This window comes from Convolutriloba macropyga, chromosome 11 (genome assembly GCF_964194025.1).
Source record: "Convolutriloba macropyga chromosome 11, txConMacr16.3, whole genome shotgun sequence".
NCBI classification, from domain to species: Eukaryota; Metazoa; Xenacoelomorpha; order Acoela; family Convolutidae; genus Convolutriloba; species Convolutriloba macropyga.
Genome location: NC_134478.1, coordinates 56,028,817 through 56,055,613, shown reverse-complemented (window position 1 = coordinate 56,055,613; position 26,797 = coordinate 56,028,817). Strand labels below are relative to the sequence as shown.

The 26,797-nt window shown below is 38.9% G+C and overlaps 3 protein-coding genes across 4 annotated transcripts in view; 1 reads left to right on the top strand and 2 right to left on the bottom strand.

Moving 5' to 3' along the window:
* LOC142349456 (chromodomain-helicase-DNA-binding protein 1-like) overlaps window positions 1–26,797 on the top strand; it is a 369,586-nt gene that overhangs the window by 289,011 nt on the left and 53,778 nt on the right. The window lies entirely within an intron of this gene.
* Window positions 1–26,797, bottom strand: part of LOC142349440 (vacuolar protein sorting-associated protein 4-like) — an 82,375-nt gene that overhangs the window by 52,473 nt on the left and 3,105 nt on the right. The gene's annotated exons all lie outside the window — the stretch shown is intronic.
* LOC142349181 (uncharacterized) lies at window positions 24,347–26,038 on the bottom strand. The gene has a single exon (XM_075400593.1). It carries the CDS (start codon window positions 26,036–26,038, stop codon window positions 24,347–24,349), a length of 1,692 nt encoding a protein of 563 aa, XP_075256708.1.

Below are 26,797 nucleotides of genomic sequence, written 5' to 3'. Positions count from 1 at the left end.
GCCATTTATTAGATTGGAAGAAACGGGTAACACTTTTATTATCAGACAATACTGTAATGGTTTTATCAGAAAATGCTAGCTGAATGCCGAAAATTTTTGCTTAAATTGAATGCTTCAACTGCGCTGTTGAAAACAAACGTGAGGCAAAAGCTAACGGTGCATATGTTTTGCTTTTCGCCGTTGAGCTATCATGGGGCCCTTCTATAAATAATATGAACCCAGCAGCATATAAACTTGCATCACACACAAATCAGAATAGGCAATGCGGTTTAGTCTTTTTCAAAGATAGTCTGCACGCTTTGTCTAAAAGAGTTTTAAATTTTGCCAGACTAACTTTGTGTTTATTAGTAATCAAAAAGCTTTAAGCAACATATAAAGATTCTTTAAGCAACATTTAGAATAAAAGATGTAATTCATTGCGAGATTTGGAATGAACTTCAAAGAAGTATTGCATCAAGCCAATACAACGTCGAACTTGTTTCAGCGTTTTGGACAGTTTAAATGACTGAAAAAAAAGATTTTCATTTTTGGTTTATTCCATAGACATTCCGGAGATATTCCATCTGCTGAAATTGTATGACCAAGAGACTGTATTTTTGGTAATCTGAACCTATATTTGTCATTTGAAACTTGAAACATAAGTTTAGAATACACTGTAAAGTACCTTTAAGGTTGTCAATTAATGCTTCCCTCTCTGTTGCTCAACTACCAAAATCATCAAAGCATACAAAACCTTTGTCACTTGCCACACAAGGTTGTAGGCGTTTGCTTACACAAGAACTAAATCTGTTGGTGAGCGGTTTAGACCATGCGCTAATTGTTTGAATGCAAAAGTTCGTCCAATAAAAATAAACGACAAATTTGCATACTCAATTCGTCAGTACTATTCATAGAAAAAAAATGTAAACTACAGTCCATTTTTGCAAAAATTCATTTTCCAGCAAGATGTGCTGTTGCGTCTGCCATTGTAGGTATAAGGAACTTATTATTCTTATAGTCATAACGCAGTAAAAGACATAATTTGTCAAAACTCAATCAGAATTCCCACTTTTGCCGAAGATTTCAATTGGACAAAAATTGATGAACAATATTTCAAAAACAGAAGTGTTATGATAATACCATAGTAATCCATGAAATTTAATTCAGCTAAAATTTCATCCCAAATATGTTTTGGGGTGTTAGAATTTGATGAGTACATAGGACGATCATCTTCTGTAGTCAACTTCACCAAACAATCTGTAATTTTGCATAATTTCAAACTGTGTCTGAAAAAAATAAAAAAAATGAACCAAGAAAGATTTTCCATTTTTTAATGTTCATTTTTAGTAAATTGTGATTTCTTATAATTGAATTTCATTGAAAAATTGCTTCTGTGCTCAGCATCCAATGTTGAATCAAGTTGTTCATGCTCTTTGAGTTTTTTCAATATATCATCGATTATTTTCCAAGCTCATTGTAGATTATCACCATTGGAGCAAATTCTGGTTTTGGAAAAGAAAATTGGTCTCCTGGCATCCAAATTTGTTGCATCACAGAATTTTTGTGTTTTAGGAAATCGTTTTCTGGTAACAAGTCTGAGATTGAAGATAATAGGCATGGATGAATTGAATTAACATTAGATGCTGGAGCTGTGGTCATAATTAGAAATTTAACGTCTCGATTTTTGTCGAAGTAGTGACCGGATATGGATTTAGATTAAAAACTAACAGTTTTTCGTAGATTTTCATCCAGCTGAATCAATAAAGACATTCCACGGAAACTTTTCTTCCTTTAAAACAGTATTGAGGGTTTTGATCCGTACGTAAGCTTAAACCTGCCATCAGGTTTCGCTATTAGCACTTCTATAATTGCTTGTTGATTCGGCCTCAAAACGGTTTTACTAACAGTTTCAAGTACGAAGTTAATTTGACTTCAATTATCGTTTTTAGGATTTACTTTATTGATTAGCAAAGTAAAATATGGTAGCTATTGGTAATTTTTCTGCGGGATAAAATACACAATCGTTTTTGCAAAATCTGGTTTGCTCCAAATTGTTGAGCTCATCAGACTGAAATAAAAAAATCTTCCTCCTAATTATTCAATCACAATAGAATGCAAAGTTTTAATTTTCCACAAACATTGATTTTTTGACCATCAAAAACTCTGTCTTCAGGTGGATCCGAAGTGTCAAGGATTTTGATACTCGCTGGACTGCAACTTTGGATTTTGTACCTGATTTCAGGAAATGGTACTAGAAAAAGCACCTGTGTCAATAAGGGTTTTGAATGTAATACCATATTAGTGTAGAGGCACATTGAAAAGATGCTAACAAAAATTGACAAAGAAAAAGCTGTATTATTTGTAAGTGCCTATGAAAAAGGCTGCTGTATTTTTAGTTATTTGACTTCGTTGTTACGAAAGGTATATTTGTACCTCTTTGCTGCGGAGTTTTAAATCAACATTGGTTCTGAACGTGGCCGTGTTGTCCACATGTTTGACATATAGTTTCTTTGAATCGAACTCCAGGCCTTCTGTTCAGGAATCTTCCTCTGAACCGTGTTTGACAATAATCACCACTATTTTGATGTTGCCTATTTGGAAAACTTTGTCTGTTAAATGGTTGAAGGAGTTGCGTTGCCCAATATGATATCTTCTTCTATTGTTACTATTGTCTATTTTCTTTCTACCGTTTTTCACACTTAATTTCATCCGGCTCATTTGTTTACTTAGACCTCGTCAGCGTGTTGCCAATTGTCAGTAGCTCTTCTCATATTGTTAAAAGCTGCAGTGAGATTGCTTGACGATGGGCGCTGTGTTAGAGCGTCAAATCCAGTTGTGCTAGTTTCTTCATCGGTAAGAATGCTTTTCAAAACCAATCAAGTTGAAACAGAGGAGCAGATATCAATAATCGCAGTCGTGTCCGGTTGTATTCAAAGTTTGATGCGTATATTCTGATTCTACCTGTTCTCCTATATGAAAAATCATCACCGTTAGAATTAGCAGAAGCCATTTTTGCTAATTGGGTCAAATCAGTAAGAAAATCCTGCGGAGTTTCTTCGGATTTTTTAATTTTTAATCTCCCGAAGTTTCTCGTTGTACAATTCTACGCTATTTGAACTGAGATACCAAGTATCAAGACTTGCAAGCACCATAGTCAGCGTGTTGCTTTCAGTGTCAGGTAATTTAGGGAAAAATTGCATCGTTTTGGAGGTGTTTTTCAAGATGACTAACGCGTCCAACTGCTGGTGCTTGTGCAAGTTCAATTGAGCTCTCTAATTGCTCTCGAAAAATACTAAAGTCCTCAAAAGGGCACAACAAAAAAGTTAGAGGCTATCTGTTTGTGGCAATGAAGCAGTTGCTACACCTCAGATAGCCAATGCAATTGCAGTTGCTGCTGCAGCGTCCGCTGCCATTTAAATGTTTTGTTCTGATTATGAAAAATTTAATTTTATGGAAAATTCTAAAACTGGTTCAAATCTAAGGTAGGTATCTTTGAGGAAATTGTTTTTGTTCTAGAGGTAATAATAAAACTATTCAATTGATCTAAACTTTCGAATTGATTTAGAGTTTGAATCACATCTTGACTTTCTGCAATGAAAAGATATTTGCCTCTGCTTTTTGAAATTTCGACATATAAATTTTTATGCGTAACATTGGTAATTTGCATAATTTCAGACAAAAGAAAGGAATGATAACTATTCGTCTAGTCTGAAAGGCATTTTGGGCGATAATTAAATCGTCGTATTTCCGAGATCCAGGCCAGGCCAAATTTCGTCTGTAAAAAGAGACACTTTCTATTATTTACGACATAAATGAAATCCGAGTTTGTTTTTTAACGAACTCACAACGTTGCATTGCAAAGGTCCTTCTTTATCACCCAATCTTATTTTTGTTTTCCGTCTTTTAACATAAACAGCTTCAACATCTCTGCTATTCCGCGTTTCTCTTTCTCTATAGATAAAATTATTGTTAATAATTTTCAGATGATGGTTTCGTGCAGAGTCCGAATCAATTCAACTAATAAATTCAGCCAATATATTCAACATTTCAAATAATCCAACTGTTTTACGAAATTCCAATTCTCCAACAACATCTTTTTGTCAACTTCTACAAACAGCAATTCTGTTATTTTTCAGTGACTAACTACGTTAAAATTTATCCAAAGGCAATCTAGAAATTTATTTTCTTTCAAATTCAATCCAATTTATTCAGAAAGAAATTATGTAATAATTTATCCATGACAAAAACAGTCAGTTGAACCTTGTTTTTTCATTAAAGTAATTGCTGAACACAGACAGAACTGAAAATTCATTCATCAGATGTGTGAGATGATGAAGTAATGCAGGCAAAATTATTTTTTACGTATTGGACTGATAAACTATCTAGGCCAGTTGATTTCTTTTCAGCTTCACTACAGTAGTACTAATTTCGTGTTCAGTTACAGGCATCAAAACTATAGAGTTCTCATTTTCTGGGAAGAATTTGTTCTTGCTTGGCTTTCTCCTTCAGCAACAAAATATATTTCAATATTTGCAAATTATTCTTGAGAACAATTGTACTTTCTTTGTACTTCGTTTGTTGCTTCGAATGAAAAACCTTTCCAACAACGTGAAGAAGGTGTGGTTTACATGCAAACTTCTGTTGGAAGTGCCTAGTATAGAACACTCTTTGGAACCTTTGATCGTATTTGTTGCCATAGAGCTCTGCATTTCTGAAAACTTTTAGGCATCCAGCTTCATTTGGTGATCTTCTGAAGAAATTATTCCTCCTGATGATAAAATTTTTGATTTTTGAATTGAGCCTGTCATACATCATAAATTAATTTAGTGCAGTAAATTTATTATACGATGTACTTAATTTAATTTAGTGTACTTATTCCTGAAGGGCATGTGTATAAGTCAATGTTATTTCACATGCTAGTCTGTTATTCCCATCTCCCGTAGCGGGAAATTATTGTTCATATTTGTTGTGACTTCTGTAATACCAGTTGCCTTAATACTCACTCTTTTAGTTTTGCACTTCGCGAACAGTTGCCTAATTTAACTTATTCTTCATTAACTGTCTTTCTAATCAAGTAAAGTAGACAAGTAATTACCAAGCGATTCGCTAAGCGGATTCATTTAGTAATTGGGTAAAGCGCACTCGCCGCGCAAGTTAGGATATAAAACATAATCGTCACTCGCGACTCAAGATTAAGTACGCAATCTCATTTGCGTACGACATGGCGCAGTCAGCAACTCAGAAGCGGACCCCACTCGGCATTGAGCCATTTTGGGATAAACCTAGTGCAGACCTTCCGTTGAAATGGGAAAAGTGGCAGATGTAAGCCAATTTAGCTCTTCTTGCGAAGGAAAATATTACACTAGACACTTTGTTGGAACCAAAACCCGAAACAGTACAACTACCACTTGAACCTATCTATGAGGATACGATAACAGGATCATCGGCACAATCGGAGAGGGAAAGATTGGCGAAGAACGCTCAATCAAAAATGAACTGGGAGAATCGGTGTCAGAGACAACTGGAGATAGGAGTAATGTGTGGAGATAAACCGTGGGCACAGGCTGATCGAAAGACTGTGTCAATGCGATATCTCAGTTTGGGCACCGAAGGACGTCGAATTGTTTGTAGTAGAAACCCACACCTCAAGATGGACATTCTAACAACAGCAGAACTTTGGACAATCATGGAATCAGCATTTATTCGTCAGCGCAATATCACATTTGATAGGTACGTACTTCTCACCACATAACAGACAAGAGGAGAGTCTATCGAACATTTCTTTGGAAAATTGAAAGAACTTTCTGAAAATTGAGAACTCGGGAGTCAAGAAGATACTCTTATCAGAGATTTATTTATTGCGAATATGTTAGATCCGGAAATCCAAAGGGAATTGCTGCGAGAAACTCTAGAACCTGCTCAAGCATTACGTTTGGCCATAAATATGGAATTAGGTCAAAGAAATGAACTACAAATTACAAACTCGCAACCTGCTCCACAGGTTAACGCAGTAATTTCTCAACGACCATCTCGACCACCGAGTCAACGGCCGACTACATCTAGTTTTACTCGACCACCAAATCAACTCTGCAGAAACTGTGGTTTAACTTGGTCAGCAAATCATTAAGTCAAGTGTATTGCGAGAGGCAAGACTTGCAATAACTGTGGTTTACAAAATCATTTTTTGCGAGTGTGCAGGAAACCGATGTCATCATCAAATAAACCCATCCGATCTAATGTTAACTCTGTTGAAGAAACTTCAACTGATCAGACGGTAAATGCCACACAAAAGATGAATTATAACCCACAATGCGAATCAGATTACGACAGCTCAGATGATAATATGGTCGCCAGCATCGCAAGTAACGCAATACAGATTGAACCAAAGAACACCATCTTGCAAATTGGTAATACCCAAGTAGGACTTCTCATTGATTCAGGCAGTGTATGCAGTATTTTACCCGAGTATCTTGCTTCAGAAATAGTGGAAAATTCTCCCCTTGCTCGATGATTGATGATAGCGCCTCCCCAGGAACTCAAAACATTTTCAAACGAACCCATAAACGTGACGGGTATGATACAAGCACCAATTGCGAGCAATGGATGGCGACTTGAAGAAGCTGAATTTAAGGTGGTCCGAGACGGGCTAAAACCACTAGTTGGTAGAGACTTGTTTGACTCTCTCGGAATCTCAGTAACTCAAACCCCAAAATATGAAGGTAGTATGGTCAACACTATCACATCCCAATGTCCATTTAAAACACATATTGCAAAACAATTTCCTCAACTTATTACACGTATTGGTCCCTCAAAAATACACATTGTTAAATCTAAATTCCATAGAATTTTTCAACCAAAACATCAAAAGGGCAGAAGAGTACCCATTAATTTACAAGATCGAGTAAATAATGAAATTAAAAAACTTCTTGAAGAAGGACATATAGAAAAATTGAATAACTGTTCTGATCAATATTTTATTTCACCTATTGTAATCACAGTTAAACGAGATCAAACAATAAAGTTAGCATTGGATTCCAAAACTCTTAATAAATCAATACAAAAGAATAAATATCCGATGCCAAATATTGAAACACTTATGGATTCCATATCACGAATAATATCAAACTACAAAACAGAACCAGCGGATGAAATATACTTCTCTACAATAGATCTTAAATATGCATACAGCCAACTAAACCTTCACCCTGAAACTGCTAAACACTGTAATTTCAATATTTTAAGTGGTGACATGAGAGGCACATATCGTTTCAAAACGGGATTCTATGGTCTCACTGACATGCCTGCCGAGTTTCAGAAGGCAATGGATTACACTTTGATTGGCCTCAAAAATACATTTTGTTTTGTAGACGATATCTTAATTGTAAGTAAAGGTTCTGAGGATGATCATTTACAACTTGTATTAGATTGCCTTAAGAAACTGGACGCGGATAATCTCCGAATTAACCTTCCTAAATGCCATTTTGCGAAGCAAAAAATTTCCTGGTTAGGATATAAAATAACTCAATCTGGGATATCACCACTCGAATCTAAAACATCCTCTATTATTTCATTACAACTACCTAATACACTTAAAAAATTACGTTCATTTCTCGGTTCAGTCCACTATATTAGTAAATTTATTCCCAATTTAGCTCAACTCTGCCATCCTTTAAGACCTCTTCTTCGTAAGTCAACTAAATAAATTTGGACTGACGCTCATACTCTACATTTTAATGCCATAAAAACTGGAATAGCAAATCATACAGAAAACATTCACTATAACCCCCAACTCGGAACACGAATCAAATGTGATGCTTCTCGCTCCGGATTGGGAGCAGCACTAGAACAACTAACAGTTGATGGTTGGAAGCCGATCTCTTTTGCATCAAGATTTTTAAATAGTAGTGAAGAACGTTATAGTATTAACGAATTGGAACTTCATGGGGTGGTATGGTCCATAGAATATTTTTAAAATTATTTGTATGGTAAAGAGTTTACTATTATCACTGATCATCGCGCATTACTATCTATTTTAAAAGAACATCGATCAAATAAAATTTACAATAGTAGGTTATCACGATGGGTTGATCGTCTTTTGCCTTATCAATTCTCAATAAAGCATCTGCCCGGCGCGACGATGGGACTAGTTGATTACATCTCTCGAAATCCATATCAACCAGCAAAAAGTGTTTCAAAATATGATTAGGAATTTTTAGTCGCAACATTATCAAGCATACACTCTGATGCTCAATTACTTCAACAAAAACACAACATTTTAGCTCATTCACTTAGTAAATTATATATTGATATCGATGGTGAAAATAAAAATTCCACCACTAATACTGAACAAGTTTTAAATATAGATTATGTCAAACCAAATCCTCAAACAAAAGTTAATGAATTATTCGCTCCGCGAAACAATAGTTTAAAATTTTTCTCAAAACAAAATTCTAACTTTGACATAAAGTCCGCTCAGCGTGTACGCTTAACAAATGTTAGTTCAAATCTCGCGGCGCGAAAATACAACTCTAACGTAACCTCCCTTAATTCCAATAATCAGTATAGTAAACACGCCTCGCGCGTACACTTAACTCAAAATATTAAATCACTCACGGATCAAAAGTATAAGCTGATTTTTAATCCCACTAATAGTATTAATTGTACTAGTGCACATGATCAGCGAGTACATTCAACTCAAAATGTATCAGTATTCGCACATACGTATCCTACTTCAAAAGTAAACACTTACAAAAAAATTAATACCAATTCTGATCTCGCATCGCGAGTACGCTTTTCATTTAACAATTTAACACTCGCAAGGCATAATACTTTATTAAATACTCAAAAGATTAGATTGCATTCTTCAGATGCCTCTTTTGCAAAGCAAGTTACTAAATACCAAATTCATTCTAAATTTGCGTCATATAGTCTACCAATTACAATTAAGCCTCTACAAATTGAGTCTCAAATGCTTGTTGAAACAGGAAAAGCGTCACTCGCTTACCAGAATACTCCTAAATTTGCTTCAATAAGTCATTCTCACTTGTCAATCAAAAATCAGTCTCAAATTCCTACCTTATTTAGTAATCCAAACTCAAATACTTTAAATAACTCACGTGCTCAATTAACAAACAACAAACAAGTGCTTTTTGCCCAAACTCAACCTGAAATTCAGTTGTCTTCCTCTTTGTCAATCAATTTAATTAAAAAAACTCAACTCCCATCAACAATGAGTCAACAAGCTTCATCTGTAAAGGGAAAATCCATCTCATCCCGAACAACAAGAGCTTCGCCCCGCGTATCATTTACGGATAATGCAACAACAAGCACGCCACGCAGATCATCATCTCACTCTAACCTAAGCACCCCACTCACGGATAGCCCTCAAGTGGTGTCCTTTGAGAAAGTGGTGGGCAAGGTGTTCAACAAAGGGCTAATCGCATCCCTAACAAGCAAGGATGCAGTTCTGAAGGAGGTTCGGGATCGCATAATCAGGGGAGATGAAGAACGGTTAAAGGCCCTCAACCCGTATCTCCATAGCTATTGGCGGGACCTTCATGTGAATAGCGGATGTGTTTGTATGGACGAGAAGGTAGCCATACCAAACGCGCTCAAAGATGCACTCATTGAAGATTTGCATGCGAGTCACCCAGGCAGCTGGGGGATGGTATGTATGGCTCAGCACTGCTGGTGGCCATACATGAATCGTGATTTGCTCGTCAAAGCAATAGAGTGCAAATCTTGCACTACTATCGGTAAAAATTTAAAATCTGTTATTCCCGCAAAACAATTTAAAGCACATACACCATGTATAGTTCCGAATCAAGAAATACAAATAGATTTTGCAGGACCTATTAATAACGAAAAAGAACATGAAATATACATTTTAACATGTATTGATAGATTTTCAAAATATCCTTCTGCAGAATTAGTTGATAATGCAAATGCATTGAATGTAATAAAATTTTTAGATAATTATATACAAATTCATGGAGTTCCTCGTTCCTTAAGAATAGAACAAGCTCGTTGTCTTATAGGTAACCAAGTAGAAAATTTTTGTATGAAAAATAATATCACATTAATACCAGCTCCGGCGGATGACCATCGTGCAATAGGACTAGTTGAAAGACTTATTGGTACTATTAAACAACGCTTAGCATGTATAAAAAAAAGCAAATAAAGAATTAAATTCGTTCACCATTAAAGCAGCATTAAAATCAATTGCATACCAGCTTCGCATATGTAAACATAAAACAACTAAGCTTTCGCCATTCGAATCTCACTTTGGGCGCAAAGCCAATACACCGCTTAGTAACATAAGTACTCAACCAAAGTCATCTGATCTAAGTTATGAAAAAATTTTGAATCATTATTTAGATGAAGAAACAGTAACTCCTAATGAAGTGTTGCCGGAGGACCACTGGGGTAACAGCCGTAGCGACGATAAAATCGAGCGCAACATGTGCAAGGCAACAAAGGACGCTACCACACGTGAACGTCTAGCAACAGACAGCGAATCCCATTTCCTTCGCACCACAAAAGCGCACCGTCCACTATCTCTAAAAGAACACGCCGTACAGTTGAACATTTCTCGGAAGGAACATCTCCATAAAAGATCCAAGAAAAATCTTGATGGACTGTTTGAGGTGTTGGCTCCAGGATCTGTGGTACAAAAGACCGATCAATATACTTCTGTTATTCGCGAACCAGGGAAAGTGGAAGTAACAGTGCGCAATAGTGACATTGCCAAATTTGGTACTCGGGAAGAACGGAAAACAAAATTAACAGAAAATATTAACCGTCGAGGACCCCGCACGCATGAGAAGACAACTGAGGCTAAGGTACTTAGCCACATAAAAGAGTCCACGCGCATACAAAAGGGAGATCGGAAGATGAAGCATCGCAAGCGAGAAACTGGAAGCGGTGTCTCATCAAATAAATCAAACATTGCTCCTGCAATGCGGGTATGTATGCCCAAAATTCCGAAAAATTTCGCTCCCCAAGTTTTACCCGAAATTCCCGAGGCCACTCCCGAACAGCAAATCATAACTGGAGAAGTATTGATGGCACCACCTCCTACAAATAACCAACCAGAATTAATCTTGCCATCTACATCGGCTCCAGCAATAGCATTACAACAAATACCAATAAGAGCAGCAAAACGGACTAGAAAAAGTCCTAAATACTATGGATACGATAAAGGAGAATCGTCTGGTGATTCTACTAATTCGTGCCCCCCGAACTTTGCTCCACCCCGCAGGAAACGACGCGTAGGAGATACTGAATCGATACAACCTTCAGTTGTACAAACAATTGTAGACACAGCATCGCGGGTTGAACCCATAGAAAATGACTTCCCATCGCCTATCATAGGACAGGTATCACCAACGGATCCTCGTATACGACCAGCGGATCACAGTACATCAAATGAGCTCATAATTGATGAAGAAGACTTGTGAAAACTTTTAATAATTAAAACTTGATACATTATTATTTATGACTAGCTATGATAACCAGTACATATATTGTTGATACTATATAACCGGTGAGTAAGTATTAATATTATTCATATTGTTATTAAAATTTTATTTTACGCAATTTTAATTTTCATTGAAGCGGGAGAAATGTCATACATCATAAATTAATTTAGTGCAGTAAATTTATTATACGATGTACTTAATTTAATTCAGTGTACTTATTCCTGAAGGGCATGTGTATAAGTCAATGTTATTTCACATGCTAGTCTGTTATTCCCATCTCCCGTAGCGGGAAATTATTGTTCATATTTGTTGTGACTTCTGTAATACCAGTTGCTTTAATACTCACTCTTTTAGTTTTGCACTTCGCGAACAGTTGCCTAATTTAACTTATTCTTCATTAACTGTCTTTCTAATCAAGTAAAGTAGACAAGTAATTACCAAGCGATTTGCTAAGCGGATTCATTTAGTAATTGTGTAAAGCGCACTTGCCGCGCAAGTTAGGATATAAAACATAATCGTCACTCGCGACTCAAGATTAAGTACGCAATCTCATTTGCGTACGACAGAGCCATTGTACTTTTTGATTAATTTTAAGACTTTCGTTTACAGTGAACCTGCCCGTGATAGCACCGATGCAGTTAGTTAAGTTCAGGAACATCGAGTTCAAATCTTCCGCAGTTCTGCATTTGGCAACTCAGTTCGTACAACATTTTCTGGCGCTTATTGTTGCAAGTTAGGAAGCTAAATCGTTTCTGAGAAATTATTTGCTTTGTTGGTGTGCACGGAAACGGTCTAATATAGATAGCGAATTAACATTAGATGGAAAAAAATGAGGACAACAGGTTAAATGTTAAAGTAAAAACACTGATGTATCTCTGAAGCTGTTTGTTTTCATAATCATTAAGACCAAGGCAGCGGTCAAGTAGAATTTTTCGATTCGATAGTGTTCAACAAAATTATGTTTTTCAAATGTTCAACCTTCACTTCTCCTAAGATATCATTCGTATCGTCAATGAACCCAAATATAGAATTAGAAGGTGAGTTATAGACACATCCACAGAAAAAGGTTGAGTTAGAGTTCACTCTAGTAAAATGATGTTTATTGCTCTATTCAGCGATAACAGTTTCTCTCTCAGCGTTGTATGAACCATCGTAACTAAATGTTTATGGTTCTTTTCAAATTTAAAATTCAAGCAGATGTAGTTCAGCGATTGAAAAAGTTTTAGTTGGTACGGAAAATCGATTACAGTATAGTTGACTATGAGACAAAAACAGGTTAGATCATCGAAGTTTTTGCTTCTTGAGCGAATTCTGAAGTGAAAAATGAAATGATGCTTAGCTGTGGTCTAATTATGCGTAAGAACTGAACGAAGATCTCCATTTAAAAAAACAAACACAAAAATGCATCAATCACAATGTTTGGAAATTATAATAAAACTTCATACAAATTTTAATACACTTATTTTTATCGTTAGTATCATGTAAGATCAATTTTTCTTCAATTGAGAATTCAGACATAGCAATTGAGAGACCCCGGAGACCCAAAAGAAAGGTTCTGAATACACTTACCATTAATTTACAGAGCTTTTCTGTTATTCTCTTCATTCAAAGCTCTTTTACTTTTCACCTGATCGACTTTTTGTGCCGTCTTCGAGTGTAGTTTTATTTACAAGGATTCCTCCGCTTCGATTTGTCAACTGATGGATCACATTGATATTTCGCCATCCTCGATGTTGTAGACGTGAGATTTACACACATAGTATTTAATAATGCCTAAACGAACAGTTCATAAAGTGCACATTTAGCATATAGGAAAATCATAATATCTCAAAAAAAATCATTTTGTCTAATTTTCTGAATAAATAGTGTGATGAGTATTTTGAAAGCGAAAGAACTCTGCCAAAGTTCTCGCACTTTGTCGTCAGTTCCGCTCAATTACACTTTTACTATCCTTAAAACTATTTGAGCGCCCAAAATTGAAAGTCACTGAATCAAACAGAAATTATCAACAAAATTCTTTTCAATTCTGTAAAATCCTAAGCAAATAAAATTCCATGGGAATTTTGGTTTCAAGTTGAGCGCAATGACCAAAAACTATTGAACACTTTAGTTTTTTTCAATGGAACTTTTGGTCTGGCTCTTTCTTCATTCTTATAACAAGAATGATAAAAACAATTCTATAGTAATAAAAGAAGTAAAAGTTTAGAATATCTAGTAATCAGGAGAGAACATTAGCAATACTGTTTTCTAATTATTTTGCATTTGGAATCAATTTTTTGTAAAGTTATAAAGAAATTTTGCATCCTTTTGCTTTTAAAGAACATAAGGACTCTGATATATTTTTGTAATCCTTTAGTTTCATTTGTATATCATTTATAGATTTATTTTCTTCTACAGTATCAAATTTGGCTGGGCTGCTACAGATCACACAATACGGGATCTCTTTATGTATGCCAGTCAAACTTGACAAAAGATATAACAAATCGAAGGCAAAGATATATGCCTAAGACCTGTCTGTGCTATAAGTCTCAATTTAAAATTGTTGGGGGGCTGAAAAGTTCATTTAATTAAATAGATAGTTTAAATAAACAAGCTTACACTGAGTAGTATTTAACCGGGTTGAGCTGTTACTTGATTGTGTTGTTGTTAAGTGAGGGCGTCGTTGAAACTTCTTCAAGTCGGTTTCTCGTAAGAATGTCCTGTTTGAAAATTAGAAAATGTTCTTCTAAGTTAGAAGTCTTTTATATAATTTCTTCTCTGTTTGAATTTTGGAAATTTATTTTGTAGGAAAAATGAAGCAGTTGTCTGCTGCTGGTCGTTGGCTCTGTTATTTGTCTCTCTCATTTTATTCCGTCCCACTTCGCTGAGAGAAACAATTTATTCCTCTCAGCTCCGTTTGGGCCGATAGGGAGCGAATCACAAACTCACGTTCATAGTGAGGTGCTTCTTAATTTTCCTATTGGCCGAGAAGGCAAGAGAATTAACTCTTTTCTATCTCACGGAAAAATTATTGAATTTCCAAAAACTAATAAAAATCTAAAAAACTGAGAGCATCAATTATTGATTTCGTAGGCGCCTGTTTTCTGCTTTTCCCCTCTTCTAAAACCGCAACAATTATGGTTTTCTTGGGGGCTTTTTATGAGACTCTATTGTCTTTTCCCCTGAAGCAATCTGCTACATCTTTATTGAACTTGGGGGGAAAGATCTGCATTGCAACTGTCAGAAGCAGAAGTAATTTAAATCAAAAGAAATTGTGGTTTTACAGGCCGCCTACGTTCAACAACGTACATTTTCTGTCCTGGATATAAGCGAGGAGATCCAGGCCTAAAGTTATGTCATTTAAATAAGTCGAACTGAGTTGTTTAGATACTTGTGTACTGGTAGTCTTAATAAGCGTTAGTTTGTTTAGCGCGCGGCGAAAGAATGGTTAATTAGCGCCTAAATACGTTCGCTCTAATGCGGGATTAATTATCCGTTCATTTGTAACGGCTCTCATAATACTACAACAGTGCGAAAAGAATAATTGAATATTTGACTGAACAAAAAACCGCTTCACAATTCTATTCTTCATCTTGCAAAAAGATTTGAATACTTACAGATTCTACAATAAATCGCATATAATGATTTAAAACGGATTTAAAAAGATTGACATTTTTGAAGAAATCTTAAAATCTGCAATTTTGCGTCTTTTTTGGCCTTTAGTCGGACAATTTTAAGATAAACGAAGATTTATGGTGTTTTGGATTTTATACCAGTCTCAAACACAAATATAGGTGAGGGCAACAAACTTTTCGTATGGCCCCAAAAAACAGTTGGAAATTGCCGCTGGGTTTTTTTTTCTTATTTATAATACTGCAGCCTTTTATTCTTTTAGGCTTTTCGGTTTTTTAACCAACTCTTTTTTTTTGTTTTTGCTTTTTGGTTGTTCAACAAAATGTCATCCGAACAATTGTGCAAAATCTTTCGACTCCAACTGTTCTCAGTTGGAGTTAAAAATTTTTGCACAATTGATCGACGAAATTTTTGATCGTCTGCCAAAAATTTTGTATTGATTTTAGAATCATATCAAACTTCCCTCAATTTTTCCTCCAGTAGTGTAATTTGGATTCTACATTCAAAAATATTTTCCTAATATTCACGCACAGCTGCTGTAGTTTGAGACTACGCCCGTCGTTTATTGATTCAAATTTGATTCAGTTTAAAAACTGTTGTCATCTTATACTTAAACCTACAAAACAGAAAAACTTGCTTTTTCCGCTCAATCGTTTTTTAGGAGAGTTCCAAATTTTTGATCTTTGCGCAATTTAATTAATCAACAAATCATTCGAAAATGTTCTTTATGATATTCTGTGAAATTTGTGTTGAAGCATTCGGAAAAAAAATGAAGACATTTTGTTTGATTTGTTATTGTTCATAGGTAATTTGTTCACACTTTACAATACACCAATATTTGCATGCCTCACAATCTATCCGATTACTCCTGCTACAACCGCCTTTTTCAAAATTGCTATATTTTCCTGTGTTTTTTGGCAAAAAACAAAATGTAATTTACATCTGTCATAGCAAGTCCTGATGGCCCGTATCAAAAAGATGTAAGATTAGGAGGTTAATCGCGGGCATTTTGTGCCAATTCCCCTCAAACTCTTATATAGTTTTGGGAGAGGGTAAAGGGGGTAAATCGATGTAAGAGTGGGGGGTAATGGGGGGGGGGGTAAAAGGATGCAAGAGTAGGGGGTAATGGGGGGTAAAACAACGTAAGAGCTAGGGATTGAAACGATGTAAGAGTAGGGAGTAATTGGGGTGATGGGGGTAGAAAGATGTAAGAGTAGGGGAATTGGAGGGATAACGATGTATGAGTAGGGGTAATGGGGGGTTAAACGACGTAAGAGTGAGGGGTAATGGGGGAAAAGCGATGTAAGAGTAGGGGGTAATGGGGGATAAAACGATGTAAGAGTAGGGGGTAAAACGATAAGAGTAGGGGTAATGGGGGGTAAAACGATTGTTGAATAGGGGTTAATGGGGGTAAAACTATTTGAGATTAGGGGATAATGGGTGAAACGATTTAAGAGTAGGGAGTAATGGGGGGGGGGGGGGTTAAACGACGTAGGAGTAGGTGGTAACGGCGGGGTACGATGTAAGAGTAGTGGGTAATGGGGGTTAAACGATGTAAGAGTAAGGGGGTAATGGGGGGTAAACGATGTAATATTAGGGTGGTAATGGGTGTAAAACGATATAACAGTATGGGGTAGTTGGTGGGGTGGGGTAAAACGATGGTTCAGTAGGGGTTAATAGGGTAAAACTATGTAAGAGTAGTGTATAATGGGGAACAACTATGTAAGAGTGGGGGGGGGGGGTAATGTGGGCTAATCGGTGTAAAAGTGAGGGTGGAGAAAAGGGGGGAAATTTGGAAGGACAAAATGGTGCAAGATTAGAGGGTTGATTTGGGGGGTAACACGATGTAAGAGTAGGGGCTAATGTTGGGGGCAGGTAAAAGGATGCAAGAGTAGGGGGGTAATGGGGGGCAAAACGACGCAAGAGTTCGGTAGTAAAACGATCGAAGAGTAGGGTGTAATGGTAATGGGGGAAAAACGGTGTACGAGTAGGTGGAATTGGGGGATAACGATGTAAGAGTAGGGGGTAATGGGGGAAACGGTGTTAGAGTAGGGGATAATGGGGGTTAAACGAAGTAATAGTAAGAGGGGGGGGGGGGTTAAACGATGTAAGAATAGGGGTTAATGGGGGGCAAAACTTTATAAGAGTAGAAGTAATGGGGGTAAAACGTTGTAAGATAATGGGTTAATGTGGTTAAAAATATATTAGAGTATTTGGTAAGGGGGGGGGGGTAAACCGCAGTACCCCCTACTCATGCATCGTTTTGTCCTCCAATACCTCTTACTCTTGCTTCAATTTTGTCCCCATTAACCCCCTACCCATGCATCATTTTACCTCCTTTTTCCGCATCACTCTTACGTCGTGTTACTTCCATAGTGACGCAGCCTTGAACCCACAACCTCTCATCCCTGAACTGGTTTGCCTAAGCTCTCAGACCACCCGCGCCTGCCCAATACCAGCCATCCCATGCTTACAATATAATAGTTTTAGCCCCTCACACTTACATCAGTTTACACCTCTAAAATTGACCCCTAATCTTATGTCTTTTCGGGGATAGTTTTTGGGGGCTCAGTCTAAAAATTCCCCTTCTATCCCCACTTTCATCTTAAATCCAAAACTCCCCCCTTACTACCCACTACCCTTGATTTTACGTCGTCTTGCCTCCCTAAAATTATCCGCTAATCATAATCATAATCATGTGCGGGGGGGGGGGGGGGGGTTAAGCTGTGGGGGGGGGGGGTTAAGTCCGAAAATTCCCCATTTCTCCCCATCACTTCCATTTTTTTCTTACATCGTTTTACACACCTTAAGATGCCCCCTAATCTTACATATTTTTGGATGGTAATTTTGGGGGGTAAAGTCAAACAATTCTCCCACACTCCTCTTTACCCCTGATCTTACATCGTTTTACCCCCTAAATTCACCCTCTAAATTTGCATCTTTTTGAGGTTAATTTTTTGTTTTTCTGCGAAGGAGGGGGTTGGGATAAATCTAACAGCTCCCACATTACTCCTCATTGCACCCTAATTTTACATCGTTTTACAACCCTAAATTAACCCCTTAATCTTAGCTTTTTTGGAAGGTAATTTTCGGTGGTTAAAATCTAAAGATCCCCCTAATACACCCCACTACACTTAATTGTACATCGTTACACCCCCATAAAATGACCCCTGTTCCTGCATCTTTTTGGGGGTTAATTTTGGGGTTGAAGTCTAAAAATTCGCTCTTAATCCCCATTCCCTCCTTTATTTTACATCTTTTGACCCCCATACCCGGGACAAGGTGTTAGAAATATGACTCAACAAAACGTCGTCTGGAAGAAGTTATTAACAATTTTCAACCCCAACCGACCGAAACCGGCGCTTCGTATGTCGTTTTTGTCGGTATTTCTCAACGCTGGGAGACAACAGAAACAATTCTGTTATTGTCTGGTCTATTGACTCACCGTCGCACAGTTTCTCACTGTCTGTTTTGTCGAATCACTGTTGCACATTTTCTGATTCTTTGCGCTATTTCGCAAAACTTCGCACAATTTCGCACAGTTCCCGGAATTTCGATTCATACCCCAATTATTGTCTGGACTGTCGAGTCATGGGTGTTTTGCGTCTGGATCGTCTGGTTCATACTTCCACGACCTCAACCCAGATACCCCTTTATCATACATCTTTTTGGATGGTATTCTTTGGGTGAAATCTAACAATTCCATCCTTACTCCTCAATATCCCCCTTATCTTTAACACAACGTTTTACCGCCAAAAGTTACCCCCTAATTTTATATTTTTGAGGGGGTAATTTTTGGGGGGTGTAGAATCTAACCATCCCCCTTACTCCGCATTACCCCCCAAAACCTGCATCGTTTTACCCCCATAATTTATGCCCTAATTTTACATCTTTTTGGGTTAATTTTTAGGGGGTAAAATCTAAAAATTACCTCCATTACCCTCATTACCCCACTAATTTTCCATCGCTTTACCCCACTAAAATTACCACCCTAATCTTACATCTTTTGGGAGGTCATTTTTGGACGCTGAAGTCTGAAAATTTAACAACTCCCTTAACTCTTAATCTTTCATAGTTTTGCCCCTCAAAGACTATTACCCCCTACTCTTTCATCACTTTGGTGGGTAATCGGCGGGGGGGGGGGGGGGGTTGGTAATTTCGACACGGGGGGCTTTAAATGATGAATTAATAAACAGAGGCGTCGTCAATACAATAAAGATGTGCCAATGGTAAATCAATTGCTTCACATGCATTCGATCACATACAGTATTCAAGCGAAAACAAAATTTTCTACAGTCCAACACAGCGTTGCAAATTTTGATGAGCCCCGCTAATTGATATTTAAACATTCTGAGAAACGCGCTTAAGAATTTGTCTAATTTGTTACTGCGAGTTCCTGGAACTGAAAACGCACGCCGTAGAGGAGCTTCCACGTTATGATATCCTGCTAAACCATATAGTCACCGTATTACTAACTTGTGCCAATTTTCTTTTAATTAAAAAAGATTTAATTGTTTTTAGTAGGATGATGTTTATGCAACATAGTTCTTAGAAAAACAGCCGCTGAGTTGAGGGAACGTACGGGAAAAATGGAAACCCAGGTTGAGTTGTCACTGCTAAAAACCGCTAAAAGATGGAAGATTTGCGGTGAATTTGAATAAAAAAACGTAAGATTTTGAATAAAAAATGCTCAATGCGATCAATGCGGTGAAAAAAATGTCAACGATAATAATCAAAATTCTAACAAAAATTGACCGCTAATCTTACAAAATTTCGTCACTGCAAAAGTTGTTTTAAAATCATGCAAGAATACTGCTGAATGGTCAGCAACCTCTTAAAATTAAAAAAGATAAAGGACTATAATGTATGTGGAACATGCTGTCGATAGAGCATAACCTTATGGGTAGATAACCAGCTTATGGATAGAAGAAAAACATATTAAGCCAAGATGTTTTAATTTAGCCATATCTTAGGATATTTGTTTTTGTACTTTTTATTTTAGAATTATATTCAAAACATTGATCTGAACAATTGTTTAATTTTTCTATGTGTCCTTGTATAGGTAAATTTTAAATTTCAGTGTTGACTCTATCTTGTAAGTTAATGGGTACTCGTCGTCCTTTTTGATGTTTAGGGTGAAAATTTCTTCAATAATGTTTTATCCCCTATATATTTAGAGTATGAAACACTTAAACGCTTTCCAGCTTCTCTAAAACAGTAAGATTTTCAAAATTTTTTATTCGAGAAAACGAAAAACAAAATTTCAACAGCAGCGTTTTCTAATCGGGTCAAACAGTTGGGATCCAAATAAACTCACAAACAGAGTATGAGGAGTATAGAATTACAAAAAAATTTTTCTAGCTTCTCTTGACTAAAACTTAGGTCTTCGCTTTTTTTAGTTTCAAATAATCGAAAAATCAAATAATGTATTTTTAAAAGAATATCTGATCGTCGGGTTAAAGAGTTGTTTGAATGAAACCGAATTCACTGTCCGAAATGCCTCAGTAACGAGATTCATAACACACAAAGAATGTTTGTCCAGCGTCTCCAGAAAAATTCAGAATTTTTGTTCGGCTTAAAATTAGCGTGAAAAATTCCTAAATTAGTCTATTTCCATCCATTCAAGGAGTCGTTGGGCCATAATGTATTTATGTGTAGGGAGCTTAAAACACCAAACACTGCTGGTCTAGCATCACTAGAAAAAAACTCAAATTTTCATCTATTTTTAATTTCAAATAGGCGAACAGTCGACAATTATGTTTTTTTAAAAAACTAGTTCTGTCGGTTTAACGAGTTGTTACGGTAAATGTTTTGATTAATTTCTGATTATTTGGAATAAATTGCAATTATTGAATTTTAAAAATATGAATTTTTTAGGGTCAAAAACTTCTTTAATTGAATCAAACTCGGTATGGAGTATCCCGTGTTTTTCTCGAGCTTAAAACAAAGGCAATTTTTGCTTATATCTTGCTTAGGAAAAAAATTAGATTTTTATTCATAAATTTCCGATTATTTTGATTGCAAAAATGTTGAATAAGCAAAATGTTTGAGTCAATAAATAACAAACTAAAATGTTAGCACATGTGTCTGCAGCTCTCCGGATTGTCATTGACAAAAACCGGCTTAGGTGCTGGTTCAAGTAATATAAAAAATATGTTGCGGTGAATTTTTGTACAACCAGTGTTGAATTTTTTACCGCATTTGGGAGCTCTGAGAATTTTTTTCACCGCATTCTGACGAAAGCGCTGAAAAATTTTCCAGCGGTAACGCTGAGAAATTCGCTACGATTAGAATGCGGTGGAAAACATTTTTTAGCGCTTCATGGTAGGGTTTTGTTTGGTCCATATCCAATCTTCGGTCTGTTTTTGGTCTGGCCCATACACCGTCGCGAGACTGTTCGCTCTGGCCCAAATCCAATCTTCGGTCTGTTTCGTCTAGCACATACACCGTCACGGGTCTGTTCGCTCTGGCCTGTATCAAATCTTCGGTCTAGTTCGTCTGGCTCATAACCTGTCGCCGGTCTGTTTTTGATAAACTGGAGACCACAAATTCTCTTATAGAAAGCTGTCTAAACTCATCCATTGAGTCAGAAAAATAGACTAAATGATATACTATATAAAATTTGTTCTCAACAGTTGGGTATTTTTTCTTTAGCAAGTTTCATAATTGGTTTTTCCTCAGATGAACTAAATAGTGCAAACATCATTTTTTATGAAATGAACATATTATAGCAAAAGTGTAATGCAAAATGAATATATTATACCTCTAGCCTAGGTTTTAGGTCTGTTCACTATGGCCCAGTGTTGACCTTGGGTCTGTTCGATCTGGCCCAGGTACTGCGTCTTTTCGGTCTGGCAGGGTTGGGCTTGGGTTTTGTTGGTCTGGCCCAGTGTTGGCTTTGGGTCTGTTCGGTCTGGCCCAAGTACTGAGTCTTTTCTGTCTGCCCAGGGTTGATCTTTGCTCGGTTTGGTCTTGTCCAGTGTTGGCATTGGGATTGTTTGGTCTGACCCAGGGTGACCAAGGTCTGTTCTGCCTGGCCCATACCTGAATTCGGTTCTGGGATCTTTTCTGTTTGTGCCCCCCAGTACGTTATGCGACCCCCAGTTACAGAACAAGTGCCATTATATAGTAAATCATTGATGTGTGGACTACAGAGAACACGGCTTGAGTGTCAAGCTTTTATTGAATCAAACATCAGACATCTATAATACACAAGTACATTAACATAGGATTATCATATATATATATATATATATATATCATTATCAAGTTATGGAGGAGTCGTATTATGACATTCTTCCCCACTCAAGTTCTTGTCACTCTATGTTTATCTCGTAGTCTTCCAAATGCTTAGGTTTGTTTCGGACTCTGTTTGATCTTCGCGGTGCCGTGGTGGTCCCTTCAGGAACAGTGGCCGCTGGCTGGTCGTCATCTCTGTTTGATCTTCGCGGCGCCGTGGCGGCCTCTTCAGGAACAGTGGCCGCTGGCTGGTCGTCATCTATGACTGGTACATCGTTATCCTGCGATCCCCTGTTAGCAATCTCAACGTCCTCCGACGCCGGCGAAGGTATGTTTAAGGTGTCGGCGGTTGGCCTTCGCGACAAGTCCCCGGCAGAGACGGTGTCTATTCTACCATCAGGGAAGCTCACCCTCATCAGATTCGGTGTTATGACCTCGTCTATTTTCACAGGAATAACAGGCACCTCATCTTTGTTTTGGACGTGCTTTTTTAAGTACGCATCACTGCCGGCTCGTATCCACCACGCCTGGGCGAAGACACCTCCTCCTGCCTTCCTTGTGAAGTTGAACAGCCTATCGTGAGGAGTTTCGCGGGTAACGGTGTTGATGAGAGTTCGAAGGGCGGACAGTGCTCTAGGCAAGAGATCCTCCCAGGCAGAGCCTTTCCGGCCTTCCGAGTGGAGAAGGCACTGTACGGACTTCCAGATGACACCGTTGTATCTTTCGTTCTGCCCGTTTCCCTTGGGGTGGTACGGTGACGTTCGAGAGAGACCGATACCCCGTGAGAAGCAGAATTCTTGGAATTCCTCTGATTGGATCTGGGTGCCACGATCTGAGTGTATGAATCTCGGAGGACCAAAAATTGAAATGAGTTGAGCAAGGCAGCCTTTCACACTGCTTGATGTAATCTTGCGGAGTGGAAAAGCAAAGGGGAACCGACTATATTCGTCGATTACAGTCAATAAGTATTGATTTCCAGACTGTGATATCTCTTTGGGCCCCACGATATCGATGGATAACCTTTCCCAGGGTCTAGTTGACTGAATGAGTTGTTGTTTTGGTGGCTGATAAAACTTGGGCTTCCTGAGGGCACAAATTTGACAATCTGTTACCGTTTGTCGGACTTCTTGGACAGAGAAGGGAAGCTTATATCGCTGAACGTTTTCGTAGAGACGTGTGATGCCTGCGTGCGCAAGATCCCTGTGAAGTTGGTGGCAGTTTTTTTTCTCGAGTGAAGCCAATCTGGAAAGGGCGTCGGCAGAAACGTTATCGCATCCCTTATGATAACTTATGTCGAAATTGTATTGTGAGAGCTCTAGTCTCCATCGGACTAACTTTTCACTTTTTATCCGTGACGTATTGCGACTGAAGATGAATGAGAGCGCTTTTTGGTTAGTTTTTACCAGTACTCTCGAGCAGCGTAACAAATCCGAGAATCGTCGAAAGCCCTCAACAATGGCCATCGCTTCGCGTTCAACAGCTGCGTATGCAGTTTCGGCTTTGGATAGTGTACGGGAGAAGAATCCGACGGGTTTTCCTTGTTGACTCAAGGTTGCACCAATCCCTGAGCCGGAGGCGTCAGTTTCAAGGACCAAGGGCTCACCTGGTACAGGAAGCCATAAAATGGCCGCTCCAACTTCTTCCTTGAGTTTTTGAATTGTAGACTTGCATTCGGAGTCCAGGGGAAAAGCCCCTTGCTTCCGTGCTTTGAGCAACGGTGAGATTTTAATGGAGAAATCTTTTATCCACTTGCAATTGTAGGCAAAGAAGCCTTCCAGGCCTTTCAATTGGGCTTGGTTTTCTGGTACCGGGTAATCTAGGAGGGTGCGTATTCTCTCCGGGTCCGGAAGTTTTTGTTCCAGCTTCCACAATGTGTCCCAACATTGCGACGGTTTTGGTACGAAAAACGCACTTCGCCTCATTGAGGGTGAGGCTCTCTCGCTTTGCCGCCGCCATGAAGTGATCTAAATTTGCGTCATGTTCCTCCACTGTGCGTCCCCCTATGATGACGTCATCGAGATAGGCCAAAGTTCGTTCTAACTTATTCCGTTTGATGAAGGACAGCATCTCCCTTTGAAAGACGGAGACGGCATTCGTGAGGCCAAAGGGGAGCCTGGTGAATTCAAAGAGCTGGACACATGCCTCAAAGGCGGTGAAGGGCGATCTTCTTCTTTTATCGGGACCTGGTGATAAGCTGATTTCAAGTCGATTTTGGAGAATACAGTATTCTGGGCTGCTTTGTCCAAGAGCTCTTGCATATCCGGAAAGGGAAACGCGTCTTTGGAGGTGTATCGGTTCACTGTTTCGGAGTAGTCTATCACCATGCGGGGCTTGTGATCTCTATTTACGAAGGCTTGGGCGCGCCACGGGGACGTGGAGACTGTGATGATCCCATCCGCGATCATCCTTTTAACTTCAGTGTCCATGAAATTGCGGTCCTCGATCTTGTGTTCCCGTGATTTTGAAGCGATAGGCTTTGCTTTGTAAACCGAATGCGAAAAAATTACGGGTGGGTCAATTTGCATTGTTGGGAAACCAGGTTGCGTGGATGAAGCGCATATCAGACTTGTTTTTGGTCGGTGACCATTGAACATCAGGTTCACTTCATGGTGCCTTCGAAGCACGTCCAGTCCAATAATTACGTCTGCGACCAACGACCTAGCGACTGTGAACGCTACGTTATACTGGTTTTTGTTCATGACAATTGTTGCTTGTGTCGATCCACTATTTACCAAGGTGTCTCCATTGGTCAGAGTTGTCTCTTTCCTCTTCTTATTGATCTTGAGGGCGAGTTTTGAAGCTGCTTCCAGAGTAATGAACGATCCGGTCGAGCCAGTGTCGATCATTCCCTGCACGGACGTTCCCGCTTGTTTGAAGAAAATTTCTGCCTGCACAGTGCTGGCCGCTCCTGTAGCACAAAGAACTGATGCGACTGTTTGGTCCCCATTACTGTCGCTTTCAGGGAAAGCATACATGGCTGCAGACAAGGAGCGACATACAGACGCCCAATGACCCAACTTCGAGCACTTGTGGCAGGTGTCGCGCTTCGCTGGATATTTGGTGCGAGGGTGTGACTTGAGACCGCAAAAGCTGCATTTTGCTTTGGTGGTACCGTTGAAGGGGGGCCGTTGTGTACCAGGTTTTGTAGATGACATTGTGGAAGTTGCACAATTCGTATCCGCAACTGCAACAATTGATGCTTCAGGCAACTTGAAAGACTTTGAGAAGTCAGTTGAAAGCTCGAATGCACTTGCCAAGGAAACACAGCTATCAATATCGGCTTTGGAATCCTCCAGCTCTAACAACCGCGCACGAATCGTGTCGGAACGAAGTCCCGCAATTAGGGCATCGCGGGCTAAATAATCCTTGTGCTGTTGAATGTCCAGGTCGGCACATACGCAGTTCTCGACCAGGCGTTTCAAACGTCCAAAGAACTGTGTGACAGTTTCGTCCTCCTTTTGCCTAGCACTTAAGGCTTGGTGACGCGCGAGCAGGACCCTTGTTGGCTTCAGGAACTGCTTGTCTAGTGTCGCTATGGCATCGTTGTAGCCGGTAGCACTCTCAAGAAGCGCAAAGTAGTCGGCCCCTACGTAGGTTCGCAAGAAGACCAGCTTGTCAGCATCGGTGGTGGTGCCATTAATGGCCAGTCCATCTGCAAAGCAACGTTTCCACCACTTCCATTGTTCCGGGGTAGGAGTTGCCGGTAGGTCAGGTGGTTTGAACTTCATCTCGATTTTCTTTTGGGGAACCGATGTAAGTCAAGTTATACGCAAACAGAGGAGCAACCGGTGATACTTAAAGAAGTATCGGGGTTGGTAATTGTGAAGCCGGTGATACTTAAACAAGTATCGGGGCTTAGAAGACTAGCCTAGTTTCGAGAAAGGCCACAAATGCAGCGGCGGTGTGAGCAGTAGAAGGTTCCCGTGTGGCCCTCTCGATCCACTCGCTCGCTGAACTTGGCTCTGAGGACCCGTTGTTTGAGGATGCTTCTCACCCCACTGAGTCCTCTGTGCTTTAGATGGACCCGGTCCCTTCGAACGTGGAGGTCCTCGTCGTAGATGACCTTGGAAATTCCTCGAAACAACCAACCCGAGGCCTGTGCTGCTAGAATTTGGTTGGTATGTTTCGACCTCTGTGGCTGATAGTGTCTTGGTGGGATTCCAATGACAAACACTCTCGGTGCGAGCGTGCAGGCCCCGTCAGCGAGGAGGCAGAGTTCGTTGGCAATGTCCAACTCAGAGGCTGATGAGGGGTTTCGACCGTTGAAGAGGTCGTTCCCACCAACGAACAGCACGATGGTCTCGTACTGACCTGGCTGTGGAAGGAAGTTGTAGAAGTCTTTGATTCGCGCTCCCGGGGCGGACAAGACGTTAAAATTAGGAAACCTCAACGCCTTAATTGTGAGTCTGTGAGGAAGAGGTTCGGTGTCGGAGACTCCCTCAGGATGTGGAATCGCATGTAGATGATTCAATAAAATTGATGTGTGG